The sequence below is a fragment of the Sylvia atricapilla genome, chromosome 5, assembly GCF_009819655.1.
Source record: "Sylvia atricapilla isolate bSylAtr1 chromosome 5, bSylAtr1.pri, whole genome shotgun sequence".
In the NCBI taxonomy this organism is placed as follows: domain Eukaryota; kingdom Metazoa; phylum Chordata; class Aves; order Passeriformes; family Sylviidae; genus Sylvia; species Sylvia atricapilla.
The window spans coordinates 15,671,484-15,684,627 of NC_089144.1; the positions used below are offsets into that span (position 1 = coordinate 15,671,484).

The window sequence follows — 13,144 nt, forward strand, 5'->3', positions numbered from 1 at the left end:
CAGGAGAGATTATGCTCCTCAGTCCTTCTTTGGGGAACTCGTCTATAAATGGAACTTCAGAAATGGGGAGGGAGGAAAGGGAAACAGGTTGTGACTTGAGTACCTGCATAGTGACCACAGATGTCCACTGTGGTCAGACACTGATGTCAGGTAGATCATGCCCTCCCATCAGTGAGCAGAAGGAGAACAACGTTGGGATTTCTGAAACTGCTCTGAACTGGATCTGCTTAACAGATGTCATTAATAAAATAGTCAAAGGAAGAGCTTGGAACCCTCTTCCGAGCTGCTGCCACTTATCATGTATCTTCCCCTCATTCTTCTAGGGAAGCTGTTTTTGATGTTGTCCTATCCTCATTCTTACAAGGGAGCAAAAATTCCTTGCCAGGTATCACTCTTTCAGTTTTGCTTCCTCTCATCTTCCAAGATTTAATGAAGTGAACATTCAGCAGAATAGTTTTGTATTTTTTGAACAGAATTCTTCTTTTATCCAATTGAGGCCCTTCTGTGACCATGAAAAATCAAAAGTTGTTGTGAGCTGCAGTTTGCACTGTTAAGAGGTTGATACGGGTCAGTTCTCCAAGGTTATTCTTAGTTCAACTGCTATGTAAACTGTTGATGTCAGTGGCTGGAGGCCACTCTCCAAGACATTATATATATGATAATTATATGACAGAAAATGCAACATGTAGTTGATTCTGACCTTCAAGTTCACTGGGCTTAAAAAGGAAAAAAAACGTCTGTAAGGAATTTGATGGCTTTCCCATTACTAAATGCCTTCAAATTTATATTTAGTTTACTTCATATATAAGAGACTTTCCTCGCATGGACAGCAGTGCCCATCCATCTTCAGGCTAGGGTGTATTTAAGTCTCAATGATCACTGCCTCCAGAAACTATTTTTGAGACAAAACAGGCAAAGTCTTTTGCATAACTATACAATCATCCAGTACTAGGATCTTCGCTCTCACATAAACACTTCATGTTTTTCCACAAAGGAATCCAAGATAGATCTTTCTGAGAAATAACAAACCATCAAAAATTAATTAAGTAACAACAAGGGAAAAACAGCACTTCCTCATTCAGGACATTTTCCTTGATTTTCAAAAGCATTCACATTTACAGCTGCTGATATTACCACAAGAGCAGGGTTTTTTTCCGGTTTTACCTCCTCTTCCAGCAGAGCAAGCACACCTGCAAAACGCGAACTCATTTCTAGGCTCTCTTACACATCACCAGTTTACCACATTGCAACCAGTCATAGCTGTGCAACACCTCATCAGGGTACTGGGATTATTGCAGTGTCACAGACAGCTGAAGTGAGGCTCAAGGAGCTATACAATTTTAACTATGTTATATATATATATAATTCAATGATGCATTACATGGAAATAAGCCAGCTCACTGAAACTTTGAACAAACTAACTGCTCTGATGCAACAGTTAAGCATCTCATCAGTTATAAAATTACACAGGTTTAAAGCAAAGACAATGTAGAGAACAGAATTCCTGACATTGTAAATTAGCATGTTCAAAGGACCATTTTTGAACACTAAGCAAGTGTACTCATCCAGTCAAATTTTCAAAAGAATTCCTGGCACCAAAATGTTCTCTGTTTGCTTTTTTACCATGTTTAAAGAATGAGTCCCTCTTAGGGGGAAGAAAATCCTGTGCGCAAAACACTGCATGAAACTAAACAATCCTTAAACATGGTTAATTTCCATGTGGAGCTGATGATTTAGCTCCATCATCCTTCAGCAGAGGACAAAGAACTGCCTGTCTTTAGTTTACTTATGTGAGAAGAAAAAAGTGAGACGTGTGAATTTGATCTTGCTTCAATTTACTTCAGTGGCCAAACTCTTGCCATGACTTCAGTGGGAGACTGCATCTTAGTTCATTCAATGTGGAGAACAACAAATCATCTGAGAATAATGTTCTTGTTGAATAGATTTAAATTACTGCCATAGTTGTTTTTAACAGTGCTAAGTAAATCCTGTTTTGAAAGCCAAAGGTTGCCTTCAGTTGTGCTTTTTCCAATGTACTGTGTCACAATGCAGGATTCCTGGTCCACCGACCAAGACCTCACGCCTTGCTCTGAGGCACGGTCACATTCCTACATGGGAATGATACATGTTTGTGGATGTCACTGGTGACAATGTCCAAATCTGAGCTGGGGCATCCCCCTCAGACAATAAACCAGGATGCAAACTTCTGTAAAATAAATGCATTCACTGAGACCAAAAACTACACTTACTGAGATGTCCATGAAAAGCAGCAAAGTAAATCAAATCAATAGGGTTAAATCTGAAATTAGGAATATGCATTTCTGCACGGAAATTTTAGGATAGACACAAATTGAAAAAAGTTTAATAGTTGTTTTTTTTTTCCTTAGAAGGAAATCGACCTTCTGGTTTGGCTGTTCTCTACTTTTCCCTATAAAGCAGAATCTAGAGAAACACTCAGAAAATATGTATAGAAGTACGTCTCAATGAAGTAAAAAAGATTATTCAGAAGACGGACAGAAATAAGACTGTCTACACTGTATGAATAAAACATGTATGAATTAGGACACAGACCCTTCCATTCTTTAGTAACAAAACTGATGCTGTCCTGAAAATGACAATAGTGAATGAGACTGGTATGTGAAAACCTTCTGCATCTGCTCTAGAGGTTGGAATGAGGATGTTAAATGAGGCAGAAGACAACGAGGATGTGCTGCCTAGAGAAGCTGAACATCACTTCTGTGCTTGAGGAGTTCTGCAGTTTGGATGAAGATCACAGGTTATCTCCAACTGCATGAAAATGAGTGATAAATACTCAGTTTCTCTTAGACTGAAAGCAGTGCTAGACAAAGAGTATTAAAATATGGAATATTGCTCAAAAATCATCCCCTGTTATCCTAAAGATGGTAATCTTCTATTAGAAGACATTTTGTTACCTCTTCCATATATTAAAGCTACAACATAATAATAAAAGCACTTCAAACTTGTAGAAGTATCTAAGATATACATATTAAGTAAGGTCTATGCAGTGAGAGCACCTTAAAAACATCACAGGAGCAGTGAAAATTTCTGGGGTAGTAATGACATGAACCAATACCTAGAAGTTAAGTCTATGTGAAGAAGAGAATTTTTCAACTAATGGATCAGGGAAAATATGGGAATAAAGGATGAGATACATGATTCAAGTCCATAGTGTATTATATTTACACAGGTGGAGAATACATGGTTTTCATTCAGTATTACAATGAATTTCAGTTGAATTGTGTATAGCTTTAGCTTTATATGTGCACAATTTTTTAGAAGACATTTTTAGACTGGGGCAAACAATAAAGGAAATCCATTGTATGATATTGCACTGATCCCCACATCACTCACTGGAATATCTTAACATTTCCAGAACAGATTCCCACTCCTTAAGATGAAAACCTATAAATGCCATTAAGAGAAGGTCTAAATTTTTAATTGCTGTGTGAACACAAAGGAGCTGTGACATGTTGTGATTAACTGAAGAACTCTTGCAGTTATAGACACATTTTTAACTACCCCACCCTCTCCCTCTTCCCTCATCCACCACTCACTGATGCAGCTGAGAGACTGAGTAACCGCAGAGCAAAATCCTGCTTACTTTCAGCTCTCCTGCCCCAGTAAATGCTCAGTTCTTCTGGGAAGATGGGCCTATGCCATAAACACATTCCACCTTGAAGGGAATGAAACTTTTCCTTCAAAGACACGTGTGTGACCAGACTTTTAGAAGTGCCCGATATGCCCAGTTTTTGTCTATTTTCCATAAAGAAGGCAAAGAATCCTCTATTCTCCTCCTCATGGTATTTCAAGTCTTAATTCCAAAGAACAGAGATGCCAGGACTTGTCAGTGACATGACTAACAATTTTATGAGAACTGGCAAGAGAGTTCATTTTTCTTACATCTTACTTGCAGAAATCTTGGAGTTATTTTGCCTGAAACACTTGGGGGAAGGAAGGTAGACTTAATTCTGACAACTTTATTAAATATTCAGTACATCTGATATCCTGTTATCAACAACAACAAAAAAATTGATTATGATAAGCCATACTGGAATTATTTATAATACATAAGTGTGACAAAACAGCAGTAAATTTTTTCTTGTCCCATGTAGAAAAATACACACCTTCCATCCCCCCAAAAAAGTTGGACAAGGCACAATAAATTCTCAGAATTCTCTTTCTTCTGGCTTTTCAGTTCCATCACAGCTCTCCAAATTAAGATTTATGTGCTATTTTGCATCTGTATCTCTTGTTGATTTCCCACCCTACAGGGATATAGGTGGATAAGTTTGGACAGGAAACAGTATCCCTCAAGCCAAACTGAAAGGTTTATAAAGTTGCTAATAAAAGTTTGGGTCAGGGCCTAAATATCAATCATCTGCTCATTGTCTTTTTAAACGAGCTCAGGCATTTTCCCAACCGCTCCCAGCAGGTCTTTGCCACTTTTTTAAACTAAGATTTCAGCCATTTCTTTTTTTCCCATGTTGACCTCAATAATTTTTCTTTCTCCCCCTCTTTACCTGCCAAATGCATCCATCAGCATTTTGCCAAAGGCTATCTGCTTTTAAAGTTGAGAGGAATTCACTAATCGTGAGTGTCAAATCCACAATAAATGCCATTACCGTATGGTATATGCTGCTTTTGGGAATTATCTCAAAAGGCCTAGCTGTGAGAAGGCTGGCTGTATTTTAGGAGGGTTTTACTGCTAACTTTCATAACTCATGTCAGGTCTTTCAGTTTCTGTATTCATTGGCTTTAGTGAGTGCAACTGTTTCCTGAATTTATAAAAATGTTGTCAAGATCCCTTGATCTTGCTTCCTCCATCTCTCTCGCACAAACACATCCAAACACATCTATACCCAGTGGAATAGCATGCACAGTGGCATGCAAATGTAGCAAAAGAGAAGCTTGTAAATAAATAGCATGTCATTCTGCTTACTCAATAAATTCCTCTGGGTGTTAAACTCATGACAAACATATCATAAGCCCCGATGAAGGCTTTACAGCCTGTCCCATCACACCATCCTGAGTGCAATTCTGCAATGCATAGGAAGACATAAGTTTGAAAAACAGAGCAGAAATAGCTCCCATAAGGGCAGGGTGCTGACATAGCTGAAACATAACTAACCGGAGAGCATTTGTTTTAGCTAAAGAAGACAGCCTCAGTGACACATCCTCTGTGCCTGTGGAGGTGTAATGTACATTCAAAGCAACATGAAATCTACCTTCTTTAAAAAATTGCCCACTAATACATAAATATGTCTGTGTTGAAACCCCTCAGATGGTATCATTCTCAACAAGAACCACACACAAGACAGGAATTCCAGAGAGAAACACACTTTTTTGATCCAAAGAGGCAAGAAGAAAGAAAAACACATGTGAAGAGTTTAACATACCAACTTAGTGATAGAAAAAGAATTACAAAAATAAATGTCAGTCGCCTTGAAACACTTGAGGCAGCTCTCTCTACTTTCTCTGATGCTCTAGTAAGGTGCTAATGTTCTCCATGTCTCACATCATCCCCAGCAGCCACATGGAAACGTCTCCAACGGGCCTTAGAGTGTTTCAAGTACCACACCCCTCTAATTTATGTACTCTGTTAACATCCACTTGGAGCAAATAGAAATAATAGTTTAAAAAGACAGTTCTATTTCAGGGACATGTGCCCCTACACAACGACAACAACAAACAACCAAACAAATAAACAAAGAAACAAAAAACCCAACAAAAAAACCCCCAGAATTTAATACCATCCCTAGGCAGAATTCATCCATCCTTAAGGCTTCTATTATATTTTTCTGGGAGAGTGTTTTGCTTTCCTGGTAAGTAACACAAATGAACTGCTGGCAACATCACATCAAAACAAAAGTGGCAGAATCAGAAAAATACTGGAAAGTTTACCTTTATAGGAAAGCTTCAGTCTTGGGATATTTTGTTTTGACATTCCAGTGACTGGAAGGAACAGCATCACTAAAGACAGCAGGCTGCAGGCATGTGGCATTTGCAAAGCTCTCATTCTGCTCTCTTCTTCTGTATCTTCTTTTGCACTATGGTGAAATATCCCCTCACTTTTCAAACAACCCAAGTTTTATCTGGAAGAAAAAAAGGAAAATATCTGTAGACCTGCATTACTGCATAAATAATAATTCTGTAACCAAGCCAGACCTATCTTTAAAGAGCTGCTCATTTAATTTCTTTGCTACAAAAATATGTTTTCCTCTAGTACAAGTATAAATGTTTTGTTTCTTTAAAACTAAATTTGCACATTTGACATTGGAAAAATATGTAAACTTTTCAAACAGCAGTGTCCAGCATAGCTAAAATTTAAGCACAAATTAAATTTATGCAGTATCCACAAAAAGAACATTTGCCACTCAGAAGTGACCATGCAACTTGTTAGTTCATACCAGTCCACTGGATATCTCAATGTTTTATAACTTTTTTTTTTTTATCTCAGTACAACAGCTACTGTGTGTTTATGCTATGACTAGAATGAACAGTAATGTTTCAGATGCCATGGGGGTACAAGCGGAGTTAACGATGAGTATATACCCATCAAAACTTTCATAAATAAACCAAGAAAACTGCATAGAACAAGCAGTTGTGTTTAGTTTTAATAGAAAAAAAAATGTCAATGTGGATGATAGATTTAAAAGCACTTTCAATATGATACTTCCAGCAGAATAACTGCCTCAGTTCATCCACCAAAATGTCCTATAAACTTTAATGAGTGTTTCAGGCTGGGGTCAATAGGCTGATATGAGATTTTGTTAGCACAGTGTGCAACTAAGCCAGCTTTGCAGCACTTTTCACTTAATAAGTGTCATGCATATTCCATAAATCTTGAAGTGTTTTACAAATGAAAGCAATTATCACTGTCCTTATTTTCCCTATGCAAAAACAGAACCATAAAGCTGTGGTGAACGTATTTCCTCAAAGTCACACAGCTAGCACAGTAGTTGAAAAGAAAACACCAATAGCAATCCTGGTGTCCTTTGTACCCAGCTATTAAGGATCCCTTTTGCCCAATAACTCCATTTTTGCACATGAAATTATTTGAAATGGCATCTTGAGTTCTGAAGGCAAAACTTGATGGTTAATAAATCACAGAGATCAGAGTATGAAAATATTTCTAAGACCAGATCCTTCCTCCTTGCAAGTGCATGATGCTAGAGGTCAAGGGAGATGGATGGTGAAATGACAAATATCAGTGTTTGAGTAATGCTGTAAAACCAAGGAGTAAGGAAATGTTATGTTTGTCGAGAGATTAATGGCTCATGACTTGCCATGAAAATTCTTTTCTGAAAGGTACTGAAACTGCCTGATTAAAAGAGCAATCCTAGCGCCCACATCAGCCAGCACTTGCAGACATCAAAGGAGAGGTTCCTTACAAGCCCATGAGAGATTCAGCACAGCTTGTGGCCCCTGGTCTAGCATTCAAGCTCCTGCAGCACTGGGTCATGCTACTCTGTGAGTGACAGCAGCACCCAGAACTAATTCTGCACCTCCTGATGCAGGCAATTCATCCTTCCTGGCATTAAAGGATGGAACCAGTTCTCTCGGACAGAGGAAATTCTCAGATGAAACTTGGGCTTTCTGAGCCTCCAGACCTCTCAATAGTAAAAGAAACAAAGTGTGCAAGAAGAGCACAATGGCGAGAGAGGGGAACAATCTGTAAAATGCGCAAAGCATAGCCCCTACTGCAGAACACTTCCTTCTCACACACTTCTTTCTTCTCAGTCCCCTCTTCAACACTCACATTCAGTGTCTGAATGCACTAATCTTGGCCAAGTGTGAGTACATGTTCATGAGATGACACAGAGAGAAAGCACACGAACATGAAATACTTGTTTTATCTTTCCCTTCCCTTTATTACAGTATGAGATCCTGAGAGAAAACCCTCACTTCTTCCGTGCCAACACATCTATTTGAGGGTGGACCATGAAGGACTGATTTGGATTAGACTATCCCAGGGTTAAATTGCCTTCAAGAAATTTACTTAGGGGGCAGAAGGGGAAAAGGGGAGGGGAGGAGGGGAAAGAGCCTATGAAGATGAGACACCACCCCTGTTCATCTTCAGCAGGATGATAGTGACAAACCATACTTCAAAAAGAAGCAATTAAGAGGGAGTCAGTCTCACTGCGAGTATGTTGAGAAGTCATGGCCTGAAGGTCTGGGCTGTAGCCAACAGGGAATTCAACAAAGGATTTGGTGCTCATTTTCTTGAAGCAAATTACTGTGAAGAATCACAATAAATATAACTTAAAACCCAGTTGTGTCAATGCACTGTCATTTGCTGAATTGATTGAGAATCAGCACCAAACTTGGGGCTTTGGCCATAGCTCACAACTTCACTTTTTCATTTAGGCTTTTTTTGCTAGTGGGAACCTTCCTGGGGTTTTTTGGGGGTTGAGGGGTTTTTTTCCCCTTTTCCCTTTTATTTGAATAATGTCTGTGAAAAATCATTTGCTTTCACAAGGCGATTAGTTTACACTGGAGGCAGCTGCTCTGTGAGCTCGAGCCAGCCCTGTCCTGTCTTTAGATTCATTGCAATCTGGCCAGATTGTCACATATATTTTTAGTTTATGATGATCCTCTAACACAATTCCAGCTTCTACACAGAGTCCTTCCAACAGTCTAGCTCAGGTTAATGAACTTCAGGCCAACTAACTTGCCATTAATCTTCAGGGAATATCCTTCCTCTCTGTACACATGCAATGTCAGTGTCCTGTGCTGAAAAGACACACAGTCACACTGATCAGAAGCAAAGAGTTCCACAACCAGAAATAAAACATAAAACACAAAAGCAAATTTGACTCCCCCATTCTTTCCTCCTCTCAAAACTAAGAAGAATTTGGTCAGAGAAGGAAAAGTTACTGGTTTGTTTAGTTCTTTGATACTTCAGCTAAGGACCAACACATTCTGAAACTTCCTCACCATGAACAGATCCAAAATAAATGAGGAAAAAGAGTCTGAAAAGAAAAATGCTGAGGCTAAAGCTGCTTTCCCACCTTGGCTTCAGCTAGGAAATAGCACTGCACTGTGTTAATTATCACCTGCAAGAGCGACCAGGGAAGGAAGCCATACATACACCTCGCTGAAACAGGGGCATTTCCAGTGGAATAAAGGAGCTTTTATTTGCCCCACGTAGGGGTGGGAGGCACAAGGCTGAGGAGGGGCTGAGCAGCCTGGCTCCATCCTGCTAGGACCTCCCAGAGGGGCCCATAAATTCGGAACAGGCTGTGGGTTAAATGCCAGAAGACGGAAAGTGGAACTGCTGGTGCCCTGCCATCCTGACAGAGAGTGGGGCTGGACTGCCTGGCACATGTGTGATGTCACGTCCCCGAAATGAGGTGACATCTCCCTGCAATGGGTCACATCTAGTGGAGCCTATAAAACAGATTGCTCCGGAGCTACTGTCTGAAACAAGAAAACCTGGAGCCAATTACTAAACATAATTATTCCAGGCCCTTTGTGGCAATAAACAGAGCTCTTCGGCCTTCTCAAACACACAGACAGTGAGGAGCTCTGTGCTTATGGGAGCTTTTCAGATCGTTCAGCTCAAACCTATCTAAATGCAAAATCTTGCATTCACAAATACTGTGTAGTTTCTTACTTCTCCTGGCGTCACGAAGTCCAGAGTAGAAACGACTGTGACCCATCTGCAAACACACACTTTTTAAACTGCATTCACGAAGCTCTCAGTTAATTCTGTTAAAAAAGCCTTTATGAAATTGGAGGATAATTTAAAATTTGTTTCCAGAACAAGTTTTCCAAGGTCATTTTAAAATTCATAATTTTACATTCCAATAAAGTGTTATGGTTTTAGTGACTAATAGCAATGTTGCAAATTGTGACAACTAAAAATCTAGAGCAACCTAGTCACTATAAGCTTATAAATTCATTATAAATCTAATGAGTACGTTGCCTGAGCCATGTAGCTTCAATATGTAATTTTCCATCACTTATGGTAGAGTCTTTCGTTCTTCTCATCTATCCTTGTTTGAGATCTTGGGGTTTTATTTTATTTTGGTCTATGGAGTCAGAGAGAGCAAAAGATATCCCTTCCAGACATCAATACAAATAACATGAGTGGTGTGTCAGACAAACATATTGCTTTAAAAGACTTAAAACTAATTAGCCAGAAGAAGAAACAAAATTACCCCACCTACAATTCAAATTTATTGAAAGGTACATTATCTCTTTATCATCTCTTCATTAAAGTATATGTACTTTATCTATAAGCACACAAATTTAAAGCATATTACTTTAACTACAAGTATACAGATATACGTGTCCAATGCTTTATGCAGATGTCTCACCTTGAAATTATCATATTAAAAAATTACTGTGGTTATCTACTGTGTGGCTCGAGACTGCACTATAATCATGAACTTTGTTAATAAGAGGGAAGACTCTAGGTATACATGACTCAGATTAGTTAGAAAATCAAAGAGACTAAAAATAAAATTTCATCTTTAGACTTACTTTGCATTCTTAACTTAGCTCTGCAATAACAAAGATGACATTTATCACAATGAAACTATGTTCTTGTACCCCTTAGATAGATGGTCTGTTATTATTTGGCAGAAGATGCTTTTCTCTTCATTGTGAATCTCAGTTAAAGCTAACTCCATCCAAGAACTGGTAAACAGTATTATTCATCACTGTTCTCCTACTTATTAAGTAGGTTTTGTGCTGTTTATAGTCCAGAAAATGTTCTCTTTCAGGACTCAGAAAAATACTGCTTTTAACACAAACCCTAGATCAGCATTACCTCACTTCCCAACACCAGGAGAATGAACAAAATGGTACAATCAAAAACATTATGTGAGCCTACATTTTCATTTTGTTTTATTAAATCACTGGGTTTAGTGTACCTGGTTTAGATGAGGTTTTGTCATAGAGCAGTCTTCACTATTGTTAAATATCCAAACAACTAGCAAAGACTCATAGGAAGCATAACCCAGCTTACAATGAGTTTTATAAAACTTTAAAGGCTTAACTTTTACTGATTTACACACTATCCATTCAACACCAATAACTTGGCAAGAAAAATCACTGCTGTGATTCCCACTTGAGAAGAACTAAATAGAGCAAAGAAGGGTCTGAGAGACAATGAGGATACAAGTGAGGGAACAAAGAGTCAGCAAAAAATCTGCTTTTATTGCAGAGAGACATCTGATAATAAATAAAGCTCTCCAATAGAAAAAGAAATACATTTGAGGATTACATTGAATTTTTTTGTTGAGTTGAACTCAATCTCAAGTAAAAACGGTGACCAAGGAACTGAAACATGAGAGAAGAAGAAGGAAGGAACCCCCATATTTTTTTTTACCTTTGCATACTTTCAGCATCTTTCTGAAGGGAATCTACTGGAGGAAGCACTTCTAACAGGCATGTAGCCTGTTTGGAGATAAACATGGGTAGAAATGATAGAATCTTTACAGGCTGGTCTGTGTCACATGGCTGTGAAGAGCTTATCTGTCCATGAAATTTACTGTTGGGCACCTAAAATTATACTCATAGGAAATAAGTGCTTCATCCTCAAAAGATATCAGGATATTTTTCAGGCCAATGTCAGTGAGGATTACACCCAAAGATTTCACACAGACACAGAAGTAACCTTTTCAGAAAGTGACAGATAGACAGCCATGCACACAAACTTATGGATCATTACAAACGGTGATTCTGAGAAATTTATCTGTGGCATCGTATCTTTTGGACATATAACACATAAATCCAAGACTGATGATAAAACAAATACTATTCTCTAACCCTAATCATTTGTATACCGTGTCTCCTCAAAAGAACCCCAAACCCAAACCAAACCAAACCAAAAAAAAAAAAAACCAAAAAAAAACCACTGACAAAAAAACACAAACCAAACCAAACAACCAAACAAAAAAAAAAATAACAACAAAAAAAGACTCATTGCTTTTTACATTCTACAGACTGTTTCTCAAACACAGTATCTATTGTTCAAGAAAAAGGATGGATGGAAAGCAGCTTGTCATCTGATAATGATATTGCCAAGAGGAGGTAGGCACATAAATAAAATGTCCCACCAGTCAGATGTGCAGCTGGGATCTTTGCACAGAAATATCAACATGCCTTTACTCTAAAGTTAGATAGTATGTATCTCTTATGGATTCTTTCTTCTCTTGTTTCTTCTTGTTTTCTTTTTGGGAAGGAACGATGACTTCAGGTATTACGTCCATAATAAGAGCTTTCCCATAGCTCTTCATTTAGAAGGACGTGAGAATGCCCTACAAGTCTGATCATCAAAAGAAAAAAAACCCAAAAAACCAAAACAAAACCCAAACACAAGCCAAAGAAGAAAGCAGTGTAAGGCACGATTTAGCAACACATAAGAATCAAAGGAGCCCTAAGCCAACCTCAGTGTTACATTATTTTAAGTACAGCATGTTTCCCCAGCAGACCAAAAAAACCACTAACGCTATGAAAAGTGATTCTAAGATGAGTTTTGTAACTTTGGTATCCAAGAAAAGAAAAAGGCAGTAGCATGAAAATTCCTAGAGACATAATGAAAAGGTAGACTAGATGGAAACCACTTTCTGCCAAGTACTGTGACGTCTGAAGGGTTTCAAAGGAGACAGGGAATTTTCCTCTGAAATGTCTGTCACCACCTGCAGCATTTGGGGTGGTTTGGCTCAGCTCTGAGTGAAGGAGACAGGGAGACAACACTCACAGGAAGCTTTGCCTGTGGAACAGCCTTGGCCTGCTCTTGAGAAAATACTGGAAAGCCAGAAAAATGTCATGATGGCCATCAGAGAAAATAAATGCTCATTTTGGGGAGACCTGCCTGAGCATTTAAACTCTAACAGACTGCATTTGTCCTGCTGCAGCCTGAATTAACCCCAGGCAGCACTGTCAAGCCACCTAAACCACTGACCCTGCAACCACCATTCTTCTGCTGGAAGAAACATAAACCTACATTGGCCAACACAAAGGAAGGAGTACAGTCTCTTTCCACCTCCAAGAATTCTTGCCAGTGTTTTGCTATGGAAAAACCATTCTCTGTTACTTCCTTTCATAGGAGACCTTCCAACATTTGCAGGAGCGAAGCATCAGTCCTCTAGCAGGGACCAGAAGTCTGCAC

General features: G+C 38.7%; 1 protein-coding gene across 2 annotated transcripts in view; it reads right to left on the reverse strand.

The window, feature by feature from the left end:
- The window catches only part of SEMA3D (semaphorin 3D), a 131,092-nt gene that overhangs the window by 83,716 nt on the left and 34,232 nt on the right, over nt 1-13,144 (reverse strand). For both annotated transcript variants that reach the window (XM_066318764.1, XM_066318766.1), the window contains exon 2: nt 5,923-6,113. In XM_066318764.1, coding sequence (XP_066174861.1) covers nt 5,923-6,037 — 115 coding nt within the window. In that variant the 5' untranslated portion in view covers nt 6,038-6,113. The remainder of the gene's footprint in view (nt 1-5,922; nt 6,114-13,144) is intronic.